Source organism: Balaenoptera physalus (genome assembly GCF_965194825.1).
Source record: "Balaenoptera physalus genome assembly, chromosome: 3".
In the NCBI taxonomy this organism is placed as follows: Eukaryota; Metazoa; Chordata; class Mammalia; order Artiodactyla; family Balaenopteridae; genus Balaenoptera; species Balaenoptera physalus.
Window position 1 is genome coordinate 17989871 of NC_138890.1, and position 25367 is coordinate 18015237.

Here is a 25367-nt window from a genome sequence, read left to right on the forward strand (position 1 = left end):
AGAAAATTGAAATCATATCAAGCATCTTTTCTGACCACAACGCTATGAGATTAGAAATGAATTACAGGGAAAAAAACGTAAAAAAGACAAACACATGGAGGCTAAACAATACGTTACTAAATAACCAAGAGATCACTGAAGAAATCAAAGAGGAAATCAAAAAATACCTAGAGACAAATGACAATGAAAACACGACGACCCAAAACCTATGGGATGCAGCAAAAGCGGTTCTAAGAGGGAAGTTTATAGCTATACAAGCCTACCTAAAGAAACAAGAAAAATCTCAAGTAAACAATCTAACCTTACACCTAAAGAAACTAGAGAAAGAAGAACAAACAAAACCCAAAGTTAGCAGAAGGAAAGAAATCATAAAGATCAGAGCAGAAATAAATGAGATAGAAACAAAGAAAACAATAGCAAAGATCAATAAAACTAAAAGTTGGTTCTTTGAGAAGATAAACAAAATTGATAAACCGTTAGCCAGACTCATCAAGAAAAAGAGGGAGAGGACTCAAATCAATAAAATCAGAAATGAAAAAGGAGAAGTTACAACAGACACCGCAGAAATACAAAGCATCCTAAGAGACTACTACAAGCAACTTTATGCCAATAAAATGGACAACCTGGAAGAAATGGACAAATTCTTAGAAAGGTATAACCTTCCAAGACTGAATCAGGAAGAAACAGAAAATATGAACAGACCAATCACAAGTAATGAAATTGAAACTGTGATTAAAAATCTTCCAACAAACAAAAGTCCAGGACCAGATGGCTTCACAGGTGAATTCTATCAAACATTTAGAGAAGAGCTAACACCCATCCTTCTCAAACTCTTCCAAAAAATTGCAGAGGAAGGAACACTCCCAAACTCATTCTATGAGGCCACCATCACCCTGATACCAAAACCAGACAAAGACACTACAAAAAAAGAAAATTACAGACCAATATCACTGATGAATATAGATGCAAAAATCCTCAACAAAATACTAGCAAACAGAATCCAACAACACATTAAAAGGATCATACACCACGATCAAGTGGGATTTATCCCAGGGATGCAAGGATTCTTCAATATACGCAAATCAATCAATGTGATACACCATATTAACAAACTGAAGAATAAAAACCATATGATCATCTCAATAGATGCAGAAAAAGCTTTTGACAAAATTCAACACCCATTTATGATAAAAACTCTCCAGAAAGTGGGCATAGAGGGAACCTACCTCAACATAATAAAGGCCATATATGACAAACCCACAGCAAACATCAAAAAAAAAAAAAAAAAAAAAAAGAGCCCAGGGCTTAGGTGGGAACACCTGAATTAAAAAAAAAAAAAGAAAAAAAAAGAAGCTCTGCCAGGACTTCTAAAATAAAGCAGAATTTAAGACCTGCGGTGTAGGAACCTCAGGCTCAGGTGGTTTGGGTGCCTTTCTAGGCCTGTCTCTGGGGCACATGTGCTGGAGTCCTCTCCTGGGCCTCACTGGACGCTGCTGGGTCTGCGTGTCTTCCCTGGGCTGAATCCTCCTGGGCTAGGCTTAGGCTCATCTGCATAAGCCAGCCCCCTAGCAAGTGCTTGGCTGAGCAGTGGGAGTGTGATTTCATCTGAACCAATGAGAATCAGGCCCGGAGTTTGGGCTGGAGGGAGAAGCCCTTTGTTCTGCTGCTTCGGAAGTAGGAGGTGGGAAGGTGGGAAGAGGGCCTGGGGCAGCAGGCAGGCACTGGTGGGTGGCCATCCAGCTACCTCCAGGGACAAGTCTGCCCACCAGGGACCAAACACCAAGGCGCCAGAGGATAGAAAGGCCAAGCCTGATGCTGGGCCTGAGGATCCCGTGGTCACCAGAATGTTGGCCAATATTGGCCTCAAGATGAGGTGACCCAGTCACCCACAGTGTGCAGGGGGAGATGGGAGGCTGTTGGAACCCTGAAACTGGTCCTCAGAGGAGGGGATTCCTGCAGTGGGGCTTGAAGCACATTGAGGAGCTCTGAGACACCAGGTTCCCTCCCATAGAAGAAAGAGTGCACGGGGCAGAAGCTGTGGAGTGTGGGGTTATTAGAAATGAGGAAGGGGTCCCCTGAGAAGACCCCTGGCCCCACTCCAAGGGCCCTGCGGGGCCTGTCCCTGGAGATCTGTGCATGTCACAGTGCCTGCCCTCTGCCCCAACTCACCTTGCCAGGTGCACACATGGTCCCATCCAGGGGAGGCCCCTTCTTCGTCTTGCAAAAGTAGGGGTTGTCAGGGTGGCTGCACCACAGCTGCTTGCAAGGGTCAAAGGTCCGGAACTGGAAGAGAGCGCCAGCAGCTAGCCAGGCCACCTCCCACTTCAGGGACCCTCCGGGGGTGCCGCCCTGTCGCCCAGGGTCCTCCTGCACAGCTGCGGAGCCAGAAATGACTTGCCCACCCATGACAGGCCTGTGTGGTGCCCTGAGCTCTGTGTGATTCTGGGGCTGTGAGGACCTCGAGCAGACAGCACGGTGCTTCACATCTTTGCAGGCTGCTTGGCCTCCCCAGCCTCCAGACCTTGGTGGTTGCACCTCTCACGGAGCCTGGACAGAAAGCTGGGCACAGGTGTGCTTGGCATGAAGGCTTGGTGGCCTTCCTCCGGCCCAGGCAGGAGGGGTGGTCGCTGCAGGGTCCCATGAGCACTCACTGTTCCCCCGCTGAACACTCCCCTGCCTCAATCCCTCCTAAAGCCATGTCTGGACCAGCCGGGAGGACACTGGGTGCCGACTGGGGAAAGAGCAGTGGGTGTGGAGGGAGAGGCTGCGGTTTTGGAGGGCTGCTCCGCCCTGTGCCAGGGGGCCACCCAACACCAGCCGCCTCCCAGGAAGCCAGGCCGATCTGGGGCAGACCCCCCCCCCCCCCCCGCCCAGCCCTCGGAGGTGTCGTGGGCTCCGACACTCACCGCGGTACACATCATGTAGCCAAGGCCGAAGTCAAAGCGGCACTGTTCGTTCATGGAGTAGTGCAGCCCCGGGAGCTGGGGCAGCACTGGCCAGTCGTGGGTGAAGGGGTCATCCCGCAGGCAGTCATAGGAGCTGTGAGGGGACACATGGGTGCCACAAGCTGCCTTCAGCAGGACTGGCCATGCAGCCCAGGAGGCAGCTGAGGCCCCTCATGGAGCCTCGGGGGTGGGCCTGCCTGCACACCCCAGCCCTAGGCTGTGCTGCCTCAGTTTCCCTGCTGCACCTGTTTTCTTTGGCATAAGCTACCCAGGACCAGGCGTCCATTAAAGGTGCAGCTGTCATAACCACTTTCCATCCAAAACCTAGCCCCCAACAATGGGATCCCCCCCGTCCTGTACTGCCGTCCCCCTCTCCCCTTCCCTGCACCCCAGGCTGGAGGCGCCGAGTCCGGCACTTCGGGTTCGTTCTTGGGAGACACAGGTGGTACTCACTGCAGGTAGCGGCTCAGCTCCTGCTGGCTGCAGCGGGACCAGTGGAAGCGGTGGAAGGCTGCCTGCACCAGGGGCGCCATGATGCTACCCAACTGCACCTCGTCACCGCAGCGGTTGCCCTGCCCATCGTGCTCCATGCCCAGCCTGTGCGGGAAGACAAGGCCGCCTCACTGGACCCTCACCTGGCCGCACTCACCTGTCAGCTCCACCCCGCCCTGATGCTCGGAGGGCACCCCTAACCTCCCCCACCTTAGTTGGCTTGCTCTGCCCTGAGCAAGGTGGTACCCATTTTCTACCAGCTAACTTTAAAGTCAGGGGCACTCTGAGGTGACAGCATCCAGCAGCAGCCCCCTCAGGTATCCTGTCCCCAAGGCAGAGCACTGTTACATGACAATGCAGTGGAGGCAGAGGCGTCCACAGCCCTCGCTACGCACCCAGCAGCATGCACACCTAGGCGGAGTAGTTTCCCCAACTCCAGCTCTCTGCTCCTGGGGAAGGCTCCCTCAGAGCCTCAAGTTACACATCTGTAAAATGGGTTAAGAAGACCCCCCCCCACCCGCCCAGGTGCTTGAATGGCATAATGGGTGGAAAGCCCCCAGCTCCTGCCTGGGGCCTACAGCAGAAAGTGGGCCTCGCCTTGTCCTGTGCAGCATGGGGGCAGGACATCACATCCCAAGGGCTTTTCATACAGGGCCTGTCCCTCTCAGGGCACAGAGGAGAAGTGGGGCCCCTTGAACCCCGACCTTCCTCAGACAACAAGGATGGTGAGTCCACTTACACGTGGCCAGTCTCATGGGCCACCACGAACGCTGAGGAGAAGCCGTCCTCGTGGTTCAGGGTGCAGCTGCGGACAGGGTGGCACATCCCAGTGACAGGAGCATAGCCTGGAGGGGGACAAAGGGCGGCTCCAGCTCCCAGGCTCAGCGCCCTGCCCAAATCTGGGGGCCCTGACCCCAACACCCCCAGAGCAAATGAGCAGAGCCAACTGCCCCCGTGGCTGGCATGGCTCAGGAGACCACCCGTCCCCTCCCCCAGGGCAGCGGGCCTCAGCCCTGCCCATCTGTGGCCACACCGCAGCCAGCTCAGTTCCCCGAGTCCAGGTCTCACCTGCTAAGACTTTCTGCCACCTCGGTAACCTCCTTCCCGCTATTCCCTTTCAGGCCACCTCCCGCGTTCCTCTCCCCTCTTGGCTGAGTGGCCTTCTGGCCCCTGGGTAGCACATTGTCTCCACACCTGCTCCTGGTGCTGCAGGAACCCTGGCCCCGGTGCCCGGCATCATACCCCGAGCCCACTCCCTCGGGACCTTCCCTGGCTCCCTCGTGGTCCATAGGTCCTTCTCTGGGTCTTCAACTGGATGGATTTCCATAGTGCACAGAAGGCTACAGTGAGGGTGGCCCTGAGCTGTTCAGGGGCAGAGTCAGGCAAGTACAGCCAAGGTGCTACGCTGCCCTGCTGAGTCATGCAGAGGGGACTGGCTGCGTGGATTGGGGGGCAGACCAGCCACAGACGACAGGGCCCTCGGAGCCCTTGGCCCAGCAACCCTGCACTCTGACTGAGGAGATTATGAGCCACATTCCTGCTGAGGGGTCCAGGGGTCTGTCCCGGGCAAGGTGGAGAATGGGGATCGGTAGTGGGAGGGGCAGCTGCAGCAGGCCAACCCCTGACATGAGATGCCAATGGCCCTCCAGCAGTCCTGTGGGCCCACCCCACCCCTTCAAGGGCTTCTGAAGAGCCACTGAACTCACAGGTAACAGTGAGGAGACACAGTGGATTTTGCCAGCCCAGTTACAGTGTGTGGTCCAAGGAAGCAGTCGGGAATGGAGCCTGACAGGGAATGAGGGCGGGGCTGAGGAATGAGCCTGAACCACCCAGGCAGGACGGCCAGGAAGGCCTCCCTGTGGCATGGCTGGTCCGTGGAAGAATGACCCCCCTTGACTAGGCTGAGCCTGACCATGGGGTGTCTTAAGGTGTCCCCAGGGAAGCCAATATTCCCACCCACGGGGAGGGGGAGGGTGATGGGAGGACATGACGACCCCACCCAAAACGGAGGAAATCCGGAGAAGGGCCTAGCCACTTGCCCCTGGACAAGATACAGAAGTACGTACAGAGCTTTGTGTGCCAGAGGGGGCCTCTGTTTAGAAGCCTGGTCGTCCTAGAGGCCCACCAAGTGAGAAGCCAGCCTGTCCTCTGATAAATGGAATATTTCCTGCCATATCAATAAACAAAGGATGTCACAGTCACCAATGACTGCAGCCCTCCAACGTGAGCTGGTGAGGCCGTGAGGAAACTCAGGGCTGAAAAGAACACCTGCCATCTAGCAGCCATCAGACTGCAGCCACTCCCTTCGGTGAGCTGAGGAAACTCAGGATGTGAAAATACTGGCCCCAGATAGCTGAGGTGCATATCGAAGGAATGACTTCAGTGAGCCCAGACTCTTGCATCTTCCCATACATAGAAAAGCACTAAATTCCTTACCTTGAGATATGTGGTTCTCTTTATTTAACAACAATCTTTTCATGTTCCCAATTACCTGCCCTTTGCTGCAAAACTCCTCTATATCCTGGCTTCTCCCCTCACCTCCTCAGAGCAGTTTCTCAGAGTTTTCTGAAATGCTGTCTCCCGGGTTGCAGTCCTCATTTTGCCCCCAATAACACTTAACTCACAGCTCTCACGTTGTGCATATATTCTTTTTTAAGTCAACACCCCTGACTCGGTCTCACTCTTCTGAGACCCCACAGAGAGCTCCCAGGCAACGTGCTCCCAGAGAAAAGCACAGAAGGGAAGGAAGCGTGACGGGGGAGTGCTGGTTTTAGACTTGTCTGTAAAAGCATCGTATCTAACCATTGTCTTTTCCCCTTCTAATAAACAGGAAAATCTATGTCGTAAAGCATCTTTTGCTCTGTAGATTTTGAGATGATTGTTCTCCAATCAGCGCCAGAGCAAACCTTTGCGATCTTCTCTTTGTCCTTTGCATGCAAAGCTTGCACATGAATATGTGCCTCAGTATGAGTATTTCTCATTCACCTACATTAGCATTACATGAAACTTTAGGATCTGAAGACTTGAAAATGTATTTGTATTTTTTTCTTTATATCCTTCCCTCTTATTTTATTCTGCTGCTATTTTCTTTCTGGAAATCTTTTTAGATAGATATTGTATTTCCTGGATTGAGCCTCTACATCAACTTTTCTCTCATATTTTAATCTTTTTGGATCCGTTGACTTTTTATTTCAGGTTTTGAATTTTCTATTTTACCCGCTGAGGAATGGAATATTGCCTGCCACAAAGGATGTCACAGTCATCAGCGATTGCAGCCACCACCAGTGAGCTGGTGAACCCTGAGGCAAAGAATACCTGCCATCTAGCAGCCATCAGACTGCAGCCAATCCCCACGGTGAGCCCTGAGGAAACTCTGGATGTGAAAACACAGGATACTGGCCCCAGATAGCTGAGGTGCATATCAAAGGAATGACTTCAGTGAGCCCAGACTCTTGCATTTTCCCATACACAGAAAAGCAGTAAATTCCTTAACTTGAGGTTCGTAGTATTCTTTAATTAACAGTAATCTTTTGTTCCTATTACCTGCCCTTTGTTGCAAAACTCCTATATATCCTAGCTCCCCTCTCGCCTCCTCGAAGCAGTTCTCTCAGGGTTACTTGAGATGCTGCCTCCCGGGCTTGAAGTCCTAAAAATTTCTGTGATTCAACTTTTAGGTTGGGCATTTAATTTTTTAGTCGACACCGTCAAATGTTTAATTTAATGAAAACCCTTTGTTCTCTAATTCTTCCTGGCAACCTGTTCTGGGTTTACAAATGTAGTTCCTCATTCTGGGGCTATTACTTTATAAACTGTGCTTTTCCCTTCTTTAAATTATGTTTCCTCCAGCATCAGTTTTATAATTTTATCTTGCATCTTGGTCCATCCTTTTCATCCTATCGTTTTTTTAATGTCTGGTAATCCTTGGCTGCACTTTCACATTTTTAAATGAAGAATGAGGTCACTTAATACAAAGGTTGTATTGGTTTCTCTCCTATGGAACAATTCTGCTCCCTACTAGAGCTCTCACTTGGACCAAGGGCAGACAGGGAGCTCTGTCCGTCAGCTGGCCACACTGGTGTAGGGCTTGAAGGGGAGCTAGCAGCCCCCTCCCGGTGGAGAGGCACCCACACCAACTAGGAGCCGTACTCTGTGCTTCGTGGGATCTGGGGTCACACTCTCTGTTCCCACCTGCTTCCCACTGTGGTGCTGATCTGCGTGGCAAAGGGGGCAACAGTAGCGCCTCAGTGGTGTTCTATTAACATGAACTAATCCTAGCTGATCAGGGGTCACTTAAGAAGTCTTTCTATTTACGTGAATATGACAAGTGGCTGGCAGAGAGAAGCTGCATGTTAAGAGAGCAGAGTGGTGCATATGAAATAAGTCATGGAAGAAAGTGCTGGAAGGAATCAGCACCTATATCAGATAAATATACTTATTTTTATAAAAAAGGATCACTGGAATGATCAACTAGAAACTAATAAAAATGACTACCTGTAGAGGATGGGGGTGAGGTGAAACAGGGTCTCACTCCCCTGAATATACATTTTTATATAGGTCGTTAAAGCTCTTTCTTTTGAACTATAATATACGCCATAAGAATGCACAAATCATAAGGACACAACTAGTGAATTATCACAAAGTGATCACACCTGTGTAGCCACCTCCCTGATCAAGAAATAAAACTGTCCCCACACTGCAGAAGCGTCTTCTTTCTTCCAACAGCGACTCCCTCCCTCCTGACCACCCTCCTGACTGTTAACACCACAGATTAGTTTTGCTCACTTCCAAACTTGAAATAAATGGAATCATAAGTATATATTCTTCTCTGACTGGCTTATTTCACTCAACATTCACTGCAAGAGACCCATCACGGTGTGGTGTGCAGCCTTGCTATATATGAAAATCTTCAATGATGATTGTAGACCTTCAGTTTTTTCTTTTAGATCTGTCAGTTTTATATAGTTTGAATTTTTAAGTAAAGTTTCTTAACTTTTAAAGATTGAAAACTTATTCAGATTTGTTTTGTGAAAGCTGGAGGAAGCAAAAAACTCTGAAACCCAGCCTCAGATCCTGTCTGGTCTGAGGCTGCCAGCCCCAGACTCTGCCCATTTCACTACCTTTGATCGTCCCTGTCCCTCCCGGAGATGCAGTTTCCTGGGGGAAAGGTCAGAGTTCCTGGTGGTTTGCAAGAGCTAGGAGGTCACTAGCACTTACCCTTCCCCCTCGACACAGGCCCCCTTGCCCAGACACCCTTCCCAGCCCGGGCCAAGGTTGCCAGGGGGCCCTCGCAGGGCCAGGGGCTCACCTTGCATGCCTGAAGGCCCGAAGTCCTGCCGTGTGAGGAATATGGCGTGATCGTGGTACTCATCGTGGCCGGAGTCTGGCTTCTGCTGGAGGTAGGCCCAGCGGCAAACGTTCTCCAGACTCTGAGAGGGGTTCCCAATCTCAATGAGGCTCAGGGACTGCAGGGGCAGGAGAGACAAACAGAGGGGTTGGCATCTGGTGGTCCTGATGGGAGCTGAGCAGACCCCATCTACTGGGGACCTGGTCCAGGTGGCGCTAAGCCCAGTCACTTCTCAAGACCCCTTCCCACTTGGCTCCATTCTCCTGAGTGGATGGAAAGGCTCCCTGGCCTTTCCACACACCTGCACGAGTTTCCACACAAAGTCACTGCACAATTTCAGGTGAGACGTGGGAGCCAAGCTCTGAGGCCGTCTAAAGCCTCAAAGAGTCCATTCAGCCCACCCCACCTCCAGGGCCCCTGCATCCTATTCGGCCCCTGCTCTGTGCAGGCCCTGGCCAGGAGGCAAATGCAATGAACCTCGGTCACCCTGAAGAGCTTACATTCTGACAGGCTCCAGGACAGGGGAGACAGAACTCCCAGTATGGCTACAAGCCCAGAGAAGGGGAAAGGAACCCTGTGCTTTCCCCTTGATAGAAGCTATTTGCAGAAAACAACACAAGGGAGGGGAAAACCCTGCAGCAGATACAGCAAAGGAGCCACATAAGGAACAGGAGCACAGGGATAATTCCCTCAGGAGCCACGGACGGGATGCCACTGGGAGCAACCACATTCTGTTTTGTGTCATGACACATACCTACTAGCCAAGGCTGGCTGCTGGACTGGCAGCACTGCAGCCTGATCGGCACCATGGCATTGGCATTCACTCTCTCATTCAGTCTTCACAACCACCCGAAGAGGCAAGACACTGAGGCTCAGAGAGGTCAAGTAACTTGCCCCAGGTCACACAGCTAGGAAGCCTGAAACCAAAGTTTATATTCAATCCACTGCCCTAAACTTCCTCCACAAATAAAACATACACAGTATCATCTCAAAATCAAGTCTCCTATAAGCTGCACTCATCCCTTTTCTCTCCACAATCCTCACAGCAGACATTCCAGTTTCTGCTCTCACCACATACTCTCACCATCAAAGTGGTTCCCTCTAGGCAGAGAGTACTGGGGATGTTCTTCTCCACTTTAAGGATACATCTGCCCATAAAGTAGAACTATGCATTCTTTGGTAGACACGTAAGCAGGTGTTTTGTCTCTTCTCTTGCATAAATATATCCATCAAGCATAGCCATATATTTCTCTTTTTGTGTATAAGTAGCAGAGAGTAAGATATAGGGTATTGTTAGTAAGCCAGCATGTTGCAGAAGAAGGAAGAACGATTCAAGGCCAGGGAGGACTAGTCATTGCCAGGCATCTCGTGAGTTACCCAAGTCCATGGCTTACAAGATGGCAGACCAGTTCCCAAGTCCTGAGCACAGAGCCAATTGCTCCTGCGAGATGAGATTACTTGTTTTAATAAGATATAGTTGAGGGGCTTCCCTGGTGGCACAGTGGTAAAGAATCCGCCTGCCAATGCAGGGGACACAGGTTCGAGCCCTGGTCCAGGAAGATCCCACATGCCGCAGAGCAACTAAGCCCGTGCGCCACAACTACTGAGCCTGTGCTCTAGAACCTGAGAGCCACAACTACTGAGCCCGTGTGCCACAACTACTGAAGCCCACGCACCTACAGCCTGTGCTCCGCAACAAGAGAAGCCACCACAATGAGAAGCCCATGTGCCTCAACGAAGAGTAGCCCCCGCTCACCGCAACTAGAGAAAGCCCGCGCACAGCAACAAAGACCCAAAACAGCCAAAAATAAATAAAATAAAATAAATAAATTTTAAAAAAAAAGAAAAGAAAAAAAAAGATGTAGTTGAGTCCTAATGAAGTCAGTCATAGACTGGAGCGAGAGGTCTGGTGGCCAGGACCTGTTGGGCATTGGCACAGAGGTGGACAGCCCAGAGGATGGTGGAAAAGGGGAAGGGAGGTACACTCCTGCCCCCTTGTGATTCGGAGAAGCATGTGACAAGCTCTGGCCAATTAGCTGAAGTAAAAGTGACGTGTGTCTCTTCCCGGTCCAAGCACTTAATTGCCCACATGAGCACCTCCAGAGATCTCTCCTTGCTGGCATGTGAACCAGCATGTTGAGGTGGTAGCTGCTCTGTCACCTAAGCCTTGAGTGACAATGAGACTGGAGTCCTTTGCCAATTCACAATGAACATACAATTTTGAGCGGGAAATCAATCTTTGTTGTTGTAAGCTGCGGGGACATGGAGCTTGTTTGTTCCTGCAGCACAACACGGCCCACACCGCCTGACACAGAAAGGGCAAAGGAAGGGGACGTGGCATCTATATCTCATCCAAGCAGGTCAGCTCAAGACCCTGCCAGGTGATCACTGCCTCCAGAAAACCTTGAGAGGCCACAGCTCTGGAGAAGGAAGTGAGTGAAAGACTCTCATTTCTAGGGAAGGACCTTTGGCTGGAATGAGAAGGAAGGGACCCTCATGGGTGGATCTGATTTGGTGCTTGAGTATGGACCCCACTGAGCTTCAGATTGCCAGCCCAAGTCCTGATCAGAGGGTGAACACAAAGGCCACTGATGACCACTTGATCAAGGATGGCCGCAGAGCCCCCACTGGAGTGGACTCCCCCCGCTCCACAAAGCCCAAAACGCAGTTCAGAGCCTTGTTAGTCCATCTCCAACAAAAGGGCCTTGTTTCCCTCAGGGCCATGTCTCTCAGCCCAAACATCAGGGGATTGTTCCCCTGGTAGGTTGCAGCTACTTTTGCCTGGGCTCTTCTGACAACAGCAGCCCAGTCCCCCTTTGGTAAAATATCCTCTCTGTTAATCTGGGACTGACCCCAGGCTCAGGGGTGGGAGGGCTCAGGCCCAGCCAACCCCACCTTGCACCTTCCCAGCACCATGATGGTTGGGGCCAAGGAGTTGGAAAGGTGTGAGACTGTGAGCCTGGAGCTGCCACCAGGGGAGGAGACCCCAGGGGAGGAAGAAGCCAGCATAGATAGAGTGGGGCCTGGGGTGGAGAGAGGTTGATTCCTGGTATCTTCACACAACCACCTGGCTCCCCCAGGCCTGAGGCCAGCCTACCCCAGGCCTGTTGGTTATCTATTGCTACAAAATGAGTTACTTCCAAACTTTATGGTCTGAAAAACCTCAAACACTTATCTCATGGTTTCTGGGTTAGGAATCCAAAGGCTATCTAGTGGGGTCTTCTGGCTCAAGGTCTCCCATGAGAGTGCTGGCAGCTGAGACCGGGGCTGCAATCTCATCCGAAGGCTCCCCTGGGGAAGACCCGCTCCCACATTCACTCACGTGGTTACTGGCAGGATCCAGTTCCTCACGGGCACAAGGACCTCACCACAGACCAGTCACATGGGGCATCTTCCTTCCCCCAGCACGAGTGACCCGAGAGATAGCATGACGGTGCACATCCAAGACAGAAGTCTCAGTCCATTTAGATGCAAATCTCAGTCCTGCCCATACCCACAGGGAGGGGACCACACTGGGGAGTGAATACCAAGATGTGGGCTCACCAGGGGCCATTCTAGAAGCTGTCTGCAGCAGATATGTGTCTCATATATTGTGTGTCAGGAAATTCCTCCCATGAAAGTCAATTTGAGTTGTGTTATTGTCACTTGCAGCTGAAAGAGCATGAGCAGGGCACTTCCTCCTTGGAGGTTCATGGGAAGCCCAGTCAAGAGCACTAGTTGGCAAAGGAAAGCCAGTGGCTGTTCTCCAGGGTCCAGCTGGTATGTCCAACACCAGTGGGAGAGAAGCTCTGGTCACATCTTTGACAAGGAGTCAAGAGCCCAGTCAGAAAGACACACTGTGTCAGGGCCAGAGAGCAGCAATAAGGCCATGGAGTTGGGGACAGAGGCCAAAGGCTGAAACAGGGTGAGAACAAACAAGCTGGGGGCTCAGAGAGAGGCCTGACTGCTCAGGGGGTGGGCTCGTGGGAAGTGCTGGGTGGGTGCTGCAAGCCCAAATGCCCACAGGCCAAGGCCGGTGATGTAAGTCAGTGAGGCAGGTTGGTTCTAAGAAAAACGAGTCTGCCTTTTATTTGCCAGTTCAGAAGGGGTAAGGTTACAGAAGAGTATTTCCCTGTTATGGTAAAGAAGTTGGGGGGATAAGGAGTGGCGAGGACTGTGGCCAACCAAGGAGCCCACGCCCAGCTGAAGGAGCAACAACACTCAGCGCCAGCCCCATTGGCATGGCATGCAAGGACAGAGCCCAGGGCTGCCAGATCTGACTTCTCAGGCCAATGTTCACATTTTACAAAGAAGCGTACCTCCTGGAAAACACTGACTCAAGTTAAAATAAGTTCTGTGGACAAAAGAAAACACATCTCTCAGGTCACCAGGTCGAGAACCCTGGGAAAAAAAGGCCTTAGCAGGCTGGACCCGACACTGGCACACTGGCGAGCGCCTCTTGCCTCCTAGACACCAGGCTCCTGGGTTCAGCCCAGGTTCTCAGCCCCTCTCAGCAGCCACCGTGATCTCACTGCTGCGGCAGAATAATTTATTGAAATATTGATTTGCGTTTTGTTCTTGCCTTGTCTTCCTTCCTCCACTCCAAGAAACAGCCTGCCACTTCCGTTCTCCAGCCCCATGGGGGTTTGCGCTGCAGGGTCCAGAGCAGAAGTTGTCTGGGACCCCCTCCTGGCTTTTGGGTTCTGAGGAGACTCCCCAAGGGGAGGGGCAGAGAGAAGGGCTTGGAGGGGCTACTCCAGGACGAGGTGGCCCCGGGGAGGCAGGTCACAGAAAACAATGGCCAGGCACTGGGCCCTGGGAACCTGCAGCCTAGACAGGACCCTGAGACATGGAGGAGGAGGGTGAATGTCAGTGTTCCGGCATCCAAGGTGCAGAGCTGCTTGTACTTCCTATTTCTCTGCTCATGTCCCAGCTTTCTCAAGGATCTGACCCATCTCAGATGGCCACCAAGGAGCTAAGGGCTGGGATCCTCATAGGGTCTGGAGAGTTCAGGAGGGTGCAGCGTGCCTTGTGCTCTGTGGCAGGTGCCAGACGCATGTGCATTTTAGAAAGAGCTCTCTGAGTCAGTGAGGAGGGAGGGCGGATGGGAGGGGAGGGGCGACGGGAGGGGGACAGTGTGGCTGCTGAGATGGATGGGGGTGCTGTCTGGTGTAATGTCAGCAGAGTCAGGACCACGGGGTGGCAGGAGATGAGCAAGAGAGGTGTCGGCTGCTAGGAGAGGGAGGATGGTTTCTGGTAGTGGGGCTTGCAGAGGAGGCATGGGGAGAGGACCACACACTCGCAGGGAAAGGTGGGGTCTGCAGCACGCCGGGACACAGGCCAGGGATCATCCTTTTGGGCCCAGCTTGTTTCCTCGGTAAAAGTTCAGCAGTTTTCCTTTGGGGAGCTCTCCTGCTTCTCGGGGTGCAGCTCCTGGGGGAACAATCCAGAGCCAGCCTGGGACTCAAGTCAGGTCAGTAGAACTGAGGTTCAAAAGAACGAAAAAACGGCTGAAGCAGGCTTGCCTAGTGGCAGCCTCCGAACAACCACCCACGAGCTTCTAGACAGAAGCCAGCACCCCAGGCTCAGCCTTTCCTCTACCTACTTCTCCTACTTCCTGAGAGCTGCCAGCCTTCCCATAGGTTCCGCCTGCCTTGAAGGGCTCCTCACAGACAGACATGTCCAGGCGGAGGGCCCAGGAGGGAGGTCTGGGCACCCACAAGGGTCCCTTGGGCTCTAGTGGGATCTCCCCATACTCCTCTGCCACCCGGCCCACATCCACAGCCCTCAGACCCCTCCATCCCGTGGCTTTGCTGTGTCTCACACAGCACGTGAGCTGTAGTCCTCATCTGAGCGAGGACAGGAGACGTGTCTACTTCTCCTTCAGAAGTGATGGAGAGAGGCTGAGAGAGCTGCTATTGCAGTTAAGATTCTCGCACCCAGCTCACTGGAGTCATCTGCATCCTCCTGGCCCCGAAGTCGTCTATCTGCTCCTCTCTGCATTGGCTTCTCTGCCTGTTCCCACCTGTGCTGGGCTGGGGACCGCACACAGGGCCATGGTGTTCCAGGGGGCAGCACCCCAGGCCCAGCAAGGGGGTGGCCCCAGAACCAGCCGGGATCTCACAGATCAGCCTCCCTCCTCCCGAGGGAGCCAAGGGTGCCAGCTGTCCATAGTACATGGAGCTGTTTTTACAGTACACAGGGCATTTACGCACCCTGGGGCCGGGTGGTAGCCGTAGGCTCTGCGTTCATACGTTATCATCTAATTTAAACTGTATAATTGCCTTAAGTATAGATGCTGTTATTGACCTATTCTCCGGATGAGAAACCGTGTCTCAGACAACCGAAGTAACTCACCCCAAGTCCTACCGCTAGAAAGAGGTGGAGGTGGGCCTGGAAGCCACGCCACCTCTGAAGGTGTTCTGTCTGCAGGGCCATCTCCCCTAGGCAGGCGGAACAGGAAAGGAAGGGCGAGAGCTGAGGTGGCCACCAGGTGGCGCTGCAGCCGCAGGAACGGCAGCGCGGGGCCTCAGCCGGTGGGACGCCTGGATCCCAGGGCGCTGCTCTGAGACGCCAGGGCGCCGGTTCAAGGGGGACCACGGAAGCCCCTGACAGCCTCTGTGGTCCCACATTAAACAAATCAGTTAAGACCTGAGCAGAAAGTTCTGTTCTAATCACTGCTCTCTGACATTTCCTTTGTTTGCTCCAGAATGAGCTGAATTACAATATTTATGCTCTTACCTCCCTCAGTCAAGGAGACAGGAGAAAAGTGGGACCAGCAGCCTGGAGACTCTGCAGGCTTGGGGGCATATTAGGGAGCCCCTCAGACCACAAACCCTGCCCACCAGGGCACCTGCAAGTGACAGGTGGGGCTCACCTGGGCAGCTCAGGGCCCTGGGGTTGGAGGCCTGCTCATCTGTCATCTGCCCTGTGTTCTTGGACAAGTTACCTCACCGCCCTGGGCTTCCCATCTGCAAAGTGGGCACAACCACAGCACCGAGCTGGGAGCTCAGGGGCTTCTGTCCATGGCGATCAGCACCCACAATGTTCTTTGTCTCTGCCCCTTGGCTCACGTCCCATGGATCCAGCTGAAGCCCACCGAAGCCTTCTCAACTGCCATGACCCCAGAGGGTCTCCCGCCCAATCCGCCCTCCCAAAGATGCACAAAACAGGACAGCGTGCACAGAGTAGAGTCCAGATCTGCTGGGTTCAAGAAAGCAGAGCTCAATTCTCAACCTTGGCACTGCTGGCCCTTGGGGCCAGGTAATTCTCTGCGGTGGGGACTGTCCTGCGCACTGAGCCTCTACCTGCTACATGCCATGAGCACCCCCAGGGTGGCGGGCAGCAAAATGCCCTCTGTGGGGAACCACTGGCATGGGAGACCCCTAAGGGGAGCATAGCCAAAGAGCCCGGAGCTCATGTTCCCCAGCCTGTGGAATAACAGCCCAGCCCAGCCTCCCCTGATCAAAGCTGCTCACCGCTGTGTGACCTCGGTAGGCCACTCAACTGTCCTGGCAGGTGGGGGTGACGAGGTGACTGCCCCAGAGAGCTGCTGTGAGGGTGAAGTGTGTGAGGTCACATAAGGGGCCGCAGACAGGGTCTGAGCCAAAGAGGGCACTGCAGGCTGTGACTTGCATGAATACCCTTGTTCCTGTCGTCATCGCTAGTGTGCGCTCCCCTTACAGGGGACACTAAGGCTCAGTGAGAGTAAATAGCTCACTGAAGGTCCCACAAGGATCAACAGGGCCAGAATTAACTCCAAGCCCCCGGCTGGGTGCAGCACGGGCTCCCCCAAGGCTGGGGGTCTTCTCTGGGCAGCTCCAGCGTGCAAGGCGGTGCCTGGAGCTCAAACCTCATGACAGACATCTGCAACCCCAACACCAGAGAGGGCTGGAAGGCATGATCCTTATTTCTCTGCTCAGGACTCCCATATCATCAAGGAACATTCCAGACATCCTCCCAGAGGCTGGGAAGCTATTCCCAGAGAAAGCCAGCTCAGGATTCTTCTCATGGACCTTCCCAGCTCAAGCCTATGGGGCACATCTGGCCCTAATGCTTCCTGTTCTTCTCTGGACCCTGGAGAGTCTGGCTCAGGAGGTGGGCCACAATGACCGGGGGTGGGGTGGGGGGCTGGACACCATGCCTGGCCCCCATCTGATTGGGGGTTGGGACGCAGACTCTGGGGAAACCAGGGGCTGTCCCTGGGGTGTTCTGAATCCCCTACACCGCCCCTCACACAGTCAGGGAAGCGGAGGTCCAGAGCAGGTAGGCGATGACCCAGGTCATGCAGTAAGCAGGTGGTGGCACTGGGCCCTTGAACACTGAGCCCTGCCCCAGCATCCTCTTCTCTTGCCTTCCACTAAGAGACTCACAGTCAGAATTTCTCAGACCCTTCCCCTCCAACGCTGAAAAATTTCTAAGAGCATTCCATATTTTGTCTTGACCTGGTCTTTCACAACAAGATACCTTATGTTCTTTGATTGTCCCCAAGTCTCTGATTTCCATTTGCTTTGATTTTCATCATCTTAGGAAACATTTAAAATGAGAACAGTTCAGTAGCTTTGGTGCCTTCTCAAAAAAAAAAAAAATCAATTGAAAAGCCAGTTGCTATGCAACCCTCAAGTGTTGCCGGTGTTCTGCTCCCTGGCTGATGGCATATTGTATAAAATAAGATAATCTCTTTTCTTCTGCTGTGTTTTTTTTTTTTTTTTTTTTTGAGAAATGGAGAAAAACGTTGTTTTAGGCAAAACTTGAGATAACTCAGAGGCTTCTCATAAGCTGGAAGACAAACAACATGTCACTTGCACAAGTGCTACTGATTTTATCCCCGCTGGAGCCTTGGTGCGGCCTGGGGACAGGCACAGGGGGAGCGGAGGGTAGGGAAGCTGCTCTTGAAATAAATAACAGCATCTGAATACCGGGCCACGTTCTCCCCCAAGTCTGGGTCTCGGCCTCACAGCCCCTAGAGCGCTCCCGGCCGGGCCTTGGGGGACACAGCTCAGGCCCCTCTCCCGGCAGGGCTCCTGGCTCCAGTCACCTCGGCCTTGCTATGCTTAAAGTCTTCCAGGGACAGGGCCTCCCTCACAGACAGGAAATGCGTGGCTCCTTGAGGGGCCGCTCATCGGAATCCATCCTCTCCGTGAGCCAAACTCTACTCCCCAACCCCCGTCTAGAAGCCCCTCCTGGCTTTTCCTTGAACAAGCAGAGCTCATTCCCTTTACGTGAATCCCAGCCAGGTAGTCTCCTGCTGGGTCACCCCATCCAGGGCACCCTGTGGTGCTCACCACTCCCAAACAATCTTGTTTACTGGGGAGTTCACGGGGAGCTGGTGCTCCAGTCCTGGGAGCAGGCAGGCAGGTCCCAGGATCCACCTGCTCAGGAGACGTGCTTCCCACTTCCCTGAGGTCCCCCAGACACCTCAGAACAGGGCCTCATCCCCAGCACTGTGCCAAGTGGAGCCTGTGACCAGTGGACACAAACTTATCGCCCTCAACGAGATAAGCACAGAAATGGGAAACTTTTATAGCAGTTTGATGGAGTGACTTTATGTCTGTGGAATTTAATAATAAAAAGTCGGGGCCGGTATTTTTGTATAATCTTGGTTTTTGTCACATTTCCCTTTTCTAGAAAATTCCTTTTAGATGTACTTACAGAAATATCGGTCCGTGATGCGACCTTTGGCTCTGAGGCGTTCTGTGTGTCTGGCTTGGCGCCCTTGGCCCTGACAGCTGCTCTCCACGGACTGTCACGTTCAGACTTACGGTCTGATTGCTCCAGGTCGGTGCAACGACCCCTCCTTTCCCACGGGGGTCGCTCCTGAGCCCACAGCCAAACACGCCGCACTGTCCCTGGGCCCCTGTGCTCTGTGCAAGGCACAGAATGCTCCGTTCCAGAGACGATGGGCCAGCAGGTGGGGCCCCAGTGCCTCTGCGTCCGGATATCTGTCTAGTGCCGGCCCTCCCGGATGTGGTTGGCCAGCCATATCCTCCTAACCCTGCTCTCCCCCTACCTGTGCTTCTGCAGTGTGTCCGCCCCAGAGAAAGTGAGAGTCACACCCTGGACTCCACTCCCTCCTCACAATCCTGCCACTCGCTGGAGGAGGGCCAAGTCTGGCCCTATAACTTTCTGGAATCCCCCCGGGACACAGAGGCCCTGATGGGCGCCAGCCTCCCCCATGGCTTCCCGAGAAGAGGTGGGGTGGGGAGGTGGGAGAAGGTGGGCAGAGTGTGGGGTGGGCTTTGCTACAGGAGACTGGTCAGCCCCGCTGCCGTCGGGGGCCGGGGGACAGCAGAGGGGTGGCAGCATGTTGTCCTTCCCGGCCAGGCTTCGGGGGCTGGGGATGGATGTGGGGTTCTAACGCCACATCCTGGTACGTCTTTTATCTCGACACCTCTGAGGTCATCGGCAGAAGTCTAAGACTGGTCTGCCAAGCTCTGCTGGGGTGCAGTGGGTGCAGCCAAGACTCGGTTCTGAAAGCATACATCCAGCTCCACATTCTCCCTTCCTGTCGCCTCACCATCATGGATTCCCAAACTCCTTCCCAGCGGGAAGTCATGGAGGCGAGGGGGCCTTGGTCCCCCTGTGCCCTCTCACTTCTCACTGTATTGGTCCTGGTCTTGTTGAAGCTGCTCCACTGCCCAAGTGGGCTCTGGCCACCCATCTTGTTGGCCATGGGCTCCAGGCAGCCCCATGGCCTGCCCTCCTCCCCATACTGTCCCCAGGAAGAGTAGGCGGCAGCCTCACAATGGGGTCCATGCCCGCTCCCCTTACCCTCACTCTGCCTATGGGGGACTCAGAGGGTACCAACATGGCTCAGGCAAAGCAGAACCCCTCACTACGAGGTGGAACATAAAGGACCAGACTGGCCACGGCCATGAGGGAGGTGCCTGCAACACCTGAGTAATACAGCCTCACCTGTAGGTAAGGCCACGTACTTGTGGCAGCCTGCATCCTCCCTCTGGCCAAGATGGCTCGCCCGAAGTTTCCACAGACACTCAGGTGACAGAGTTTCCAGGAAGAAGAACACAGATTCCTCTCCAAGTGCCTCCAAGCCACCACAGAGAAGAGGTGCCAAGCAAAAGCATGAAGTCCTTTCTACATCCTCCTTCAAATCAGAAATAAAATGTTGGACATGACAGAGCCCATTGGCATGCCACTGGAGACCCTTCCCCAGGTGCTAGCATTCAGTTAAACAGAATTACTTGGACTCTACCATTTTTAAATGATTTTCAAAAAATATAAACAAATTTTCCATAATTAAAAATGCGCTATTTCGATTATAAAAGAAACATCCTTATCATGATAAATTAAGAAAATTCAGTAAAGTACAAAGAAGAAAATAAAAATCCATCACCTACTACCCAGAGATAAGTACTATTCACGTTTGATGTATTCCTTCAGTCCCTTCTGTGTATATATTTGTAAACAAAATTGAGATCATACTACTGTAAGCTTATATCCTTTCTTCCAAAAAGCAAACAAACTTGACTTAATGCTGTAACCGTTTCCCCAAGCCCTTAAACATGCTCTGAAAACGGGATTTATTGGCAGTCTAATAATCTACCACATAGACATATCGTAATTTATTTAACTAGACCCCTATTGGCGGACAATTTAGATTGTTTCCAGTTGTTTACACTTAGAAATAAGGCCATGGCCTTTGTCTTGTTCCTAAAACTTCATCCACAGCTCTGTTAACTGCTTTGGAATAGAATCATGGAAATGAATGACTGGGGGCAAACATGAAGAACATTTTTAAGGGAAATGACAAACTGTCACATTTCCTTCCAGAAATGTGTACACATTTATACTCATACTGGAGGAGTGTACTGCTGCATTCACCCAAGCCAGCAGTAAATCCCTCGTCTTAATCTTAACACAGCTGATGCTTTTAAAATGGTAAACTGTTTTATTTCTTTGATTAATAGTAAAGTTCAATGTTTTCTCTTTTTTTGCCATTTGTATTTTTTCTTCAGTTAATTGCTTATGTCCATTGCCAATTCTATTTTTCCTAGGGCTCTTCATATATTAGGATATCTTTTCCATATTGCAAATGCTTTTCCTGATTGTGGTTTGCCCTTTGTTTGTGTTTTTTGATGATTTTATATTTTAAGTATTCAAATATATCTATCCTCCTCTTTACAATCCCTTCTACTGTATTTATGCTTAGGAAGTCCTTGACAATGAATATTTTCTTCTTGATTTGTATGGTTTAACTAGTTGAATTTTATTGGCCTATGTTTATCATCAGATATATTTTAATTTGCTATATATGAAATTTATATTTATCACAGATTTATTTATAACACTTTATAACCATTCCATTTATATTTATCGCATGTTATTTATATGAGAGGTATTTTCAGAGCTATATATTTTATTCAGTTGATCTGTTAATGCTTATGCAAATATAGTATATTTTAATTATTTCTGCTTTACAAGGTGTTTGAAGTAAATCCTTTTTATTTGCCTGGCTTTCAAGGTTTTCCCAGCCATTCTTGACTGTTTATGCTTCTAGATGAATCTTAGAATCATTTCATCAAGTTGCCAATTATTAATCTGGGAAAAGTCAACATCACTACTATACCCAGTGTTCCCATAAGGAACAGCATATGTCTCTTCATTTATTTTTATTTTTTTCCTATCATTAACAATGTGCAATTTTCTTCCTATACGTAGGTCTTATAGCTGTCTTGTTAGGACTATTCCAGGTATTTTATATTTTTGGTTACTATCGTAAAGGGAACTTTTCTTTCCCTATTATCTTTACTACCAGGGCATTGTGGGTTCACACAGAAATTATTGGGTTTTGTGTAATTATCTTATATTTGGCCATGTCACTAAACTCCTTGGTTTTCTGATGGATTCTTTTAGGTTTTCCAGGAACATAATTATTAGCAAACAATTATAATTTTATCTTTTCTCCTCTGATACTGGTTTCATGTCATACGACATTGTCCAGAATTCCAAAACCTCAGTAACAAAGTTATGTGTCTCTTTCTTGTTGCCAATTTTACTGTAACTGTTTCATAAGAGCAGCATGTCCCAAAGCAAATTCTGTAGAATGTTGATTCCATGAGGAAAAGGATTCTGTTGAGAAATAGTTTGGAGAAACCATTCATACTGATCCATCTCCTAGAGGTTCACCCTGCACATTTTCATAGTAAAGTCTCTGAGAAATTTTGCTGTCAGGAATACCTGTTTTACTTTGTTTTATAAGCATTTCCCAGACTCATTTGACCATGGAACCCCTCTATTCTCCTGTGAAAACATCTATGAACATCCTGAGAATTAGCTATGCAGAACACTTTTAGGGACAATGTGCTTCTTTTTCTACCTTTAAATAAAATTTGGGTTGTCAAGTTACCATCTGTTACTAGTTTCACAGATCTTTTAAAAACCATGAGATACCCTCTCAGTTCCTATGGAGCTGATCACACTCCTTGCCCTGCTGGTGCCTTCAGCAGAGCCCCCTGGGGCTCTTTCTCAGGTGCCCCCGACTCGGTGTGCTTCTCTGTGCACCCCCATCCATGCTTTTGCAAAGGATGCTCATCTCTTCTCTCCAGGCTCCAGTTCCCCATGCCAGCATCTCCCTGGATATCTCCACTGGGATGGCACAAAGCACCTCAAACTCAGCACGTCTCCCCTGAGCTCACCACCTTTCTCCCCCACATGCCACTTCCCCCCGGCTCCATCCTCTCCATCTCAGGGGTTGGCATTATCATCTGCCAGGTTGCCCAAGGCACTGACTCAGTGTCCCTCCACCTTCAACCATGTTGCAACCACCCGCTCCTGGTTTGGCCTCCTAGAGTTCTCTTTCATCTTCTCTCCTTTCTCCACCCTGTGGCCACGGTTCCAGGACGGCTCACTACTGTCCTCCCTTTGATGCCACCCACCCTCTCCTAAGCCACCGCTCCCTGTGCTGGTTACTCCCCCTTTCACTCCCTCCCCATGGCTGAAAAGTCACTGCCTCAGCCTCTCAGTAACTGAAAAGTCACTGTTAGTCGCTTGCCCTAACCTCTACATAAGATTGCCTGCCCCCCTTGCCCCAATCAAGTCCCTGAGCCCTCAGTTGTAACTGTTTCCTTGTCTGCACCTCTGCTCTAGAGCAGCCCCTGAGGTCAGGGACCACGTCAGTGACACGGCACAGCGCTTGGCACAAAAAAACCCTCAAAAAGTATTTGTTAGGGACTTCCCTAATGGTCTGGTGGCTAAGACTCTGCGCTCCCAATGCAGGAGGCCCGGGTTCGATCCCTGGTTGGGGAACTAGATCCCACATGCCTCAACTAAAGATCCCACATGCCACAACTAAAGATCCCGCATGCCATAACTAAAGATCCCGCATGCCCAACTAAAGATCCCACATGCCGCGCATGATCCTGTGCTAAGACCCAGCGCAACCAAATAAATAAACAAATAATTTTTAAAAAAGTATTTGTTAGATGACGAGCTTTGTCATTAGGCAAATGGATGTGATGAATTATATGAACAGACTTTCTAATATTAAACAATCATCACATTCCTAGAATAAACCCTATTTTATCATGGTGAGAGTTTCTCTTTATGCATTATTGAATTAAATGCTTAAAGCCTCAGGAATTTTTACATCTATTTTTAGAAGTGAAACAGGTCTGTACTTTGTCTTAGATATGCTACCTTTGGCAGCTTTGTGTGTAAGAATCATGTTGGCTATAAAGATAAATTGGGTGGATTTCAGAACATATATATATATATTCTGAAACAGTTTATGTGGTATTGCTTTATCTTTGCTTAATAATTCCTTGCAAATGAATAAGAACAGACTGGCAAAAATAGATTATCTGACTCTCTATTTAGAGGTAATTTTAAGATAACTTTGAAAACAGAGAAGAATTTGAGTTTCCACCATGGTTATGAGGCTTATTGTGGTATTTTCTACATTTTTTGGAGTCAGCTTTGAAATATTCCCATTTCCCCAGGAAATCCTTGTTTCCCAGGATTTCCAGGTCCCTGATGGAGAGTCTCAAAATCTCACCTTCAGGTTTTCCACCTGGTTTCTACCAGGTTTCTACCTGCCTGTGACACTTAAGGAAAGAAGAACAAGAAGGAACAGCAATTTAGCACAGAGCCTGCCAGGAAGTAGTTAAAATAAACAAGGCTTTGTTCCATTGAGTAATCAACACTGGGAGAAGGAACCAGACAGTTTTTAGGCGAAATAAGAGCCAAAGCTTTGCCAGTGCTGGTAAACAATTAACCGTGCACAATTCTCCAATTTTTCTTTTTAGTGCCCAGACCACTTGGTGGCTCTCCTCCCCTTCCTACCCCACAACGTGACGTTTCCCATGTCCCCTCTCCAGAGGTAGAAAGGGGGGAGGGGGCTGGATATAATCATATGCCTATCCCTCACACTACACACCTGAAAATTCCTCAGACCCTGGAGGATGCTAAGGGGGTCTCAGGCCAGGAATGGAGGGACTGGCAGGACCCAGCCTGAGGAGGGGAAGGAATGGCGAACATGTTGATGGCTGCTCCAGTGGGGATGGGCAAAGTCCCATGGGACATTCCAACGACGGAGGCTGGAACTGTATCACTGGGCCTGGGCCACCCCAGCCTTCCCTGGCTGTGTACTGTGTCTGCATGCCTAGAGTGCACCGCCATGCCACAAACCTGCCTGCTTACCTGCAGAAGAAGGTGTGCACACTCCTCCTCCATTGACCACCACTGGGTGTCAGAGCCGAGGGATGGGGAGAAGGCCCAGGTGGAGATCTCCCAACAGCTGCCTAGGGCAGCAACCTCCCCCAAAGCTTTCTCTTCACCTGGGATAAGCATCCCGCTGTGGGTTGCATTATACGCACTCTTTCTTTTAGCTTATGCTTCCTCTCTTTTCTTCTAGACTGAATATGCAAGAGATTTGCTTTATCCAAGGCTCTCCTCTCGATTGATCCTATTGTTTCTTTCTATTTTCTAATGTATTGATTTCTGCTTTTTTCTGAACTATTTCCTTATTTTTACTTTCTTTAGGTTTTTGGTTTTGGGTGGTTGTTAACATCTGTTCTAACTTACTGAGCTGAATACAGGGTTAACTTGTTTTCATTTGCTCTGTGTGATCTTGGAAAGCACCTGCCTATGAATACAGCTTTGGCCACACCCCATAGGTTTTAATCTGTAGTACTCTTGTTTTCATTAGTTTTCCCAATAGTCTGCACCTGAGGCTCTAATATTATTCTTCCTAGGAGATTTTTTTTTTTTCAAAGAGACTGGATTTATTCTTTTTATATATCCCTTCCCTCCACCTAGTTTTAGAGCACTGAGTCAGAGAATAGCCCAAACCATTTTTGCTGTATAAAATTCACTAAAATTTTCTTTATGACCTAAAGTACTTCTGTAATTTTTAAGTGTTCTATGATTCCTCAAAAAGAAGGCACATTTTTCCATAGGGCAAGGGGAAAAAATGATAGAACTACTAATTTAACTTTATCCATTATATTATTTGAAACTCCTATGCCTTTTTTTTAACTTTAATAAAATATTTTATTTAATCCAATATATCCAAAACATTATTTCTTTAATATCAAATTATGAAGAAAGTATTTTACATCTCTCCTTTTTTTTTTTTTTTTTTTTTGTAC

The 25367-nt window shown here is 50.3% G+C and overlaps 1 protein-coding gene across 2 annotated transcripts in view; it reads right to left on the reverse strand.

Moving 5' to 3' along the window:
- Nucleotides 1-25367, reverse strand: part of ADAMTS2 (ADAM metallopeptidase with thrombospondin type 1 motif 2) — a 233432-nt gene that overhangs the window by 43781 nt on the left and 164284 nt on the right. For both annotated transcript variants that reach the window (XM_082453442.1, XM_082453443.1), the window contains 5 exons: nucleotides 8743-8899; nucleotides 4177-4282; nucleotides 3399-3542; nucleotides 2907-3039; nucleotides 2170-2283 (listed from right to left, as the gene is read on the reverse strand). In XM_082453442.1, the coding sequence (XP_082309568.1) occupies nucleotides 2170-2283; nucleotides 2907-3039; nucleotides 3399-3542; nucleotides 4177-4282; nucleotides 8743-8899 (654 nt within the window). The remainder of the gene's footprint in view (nucleotides 1-2169; nucleotides 2284-2906; nucleotides 3040-3398; nucleotides 3543-4176; nucleotides 4283-8742; nucleotides 8900-25367) is intronic.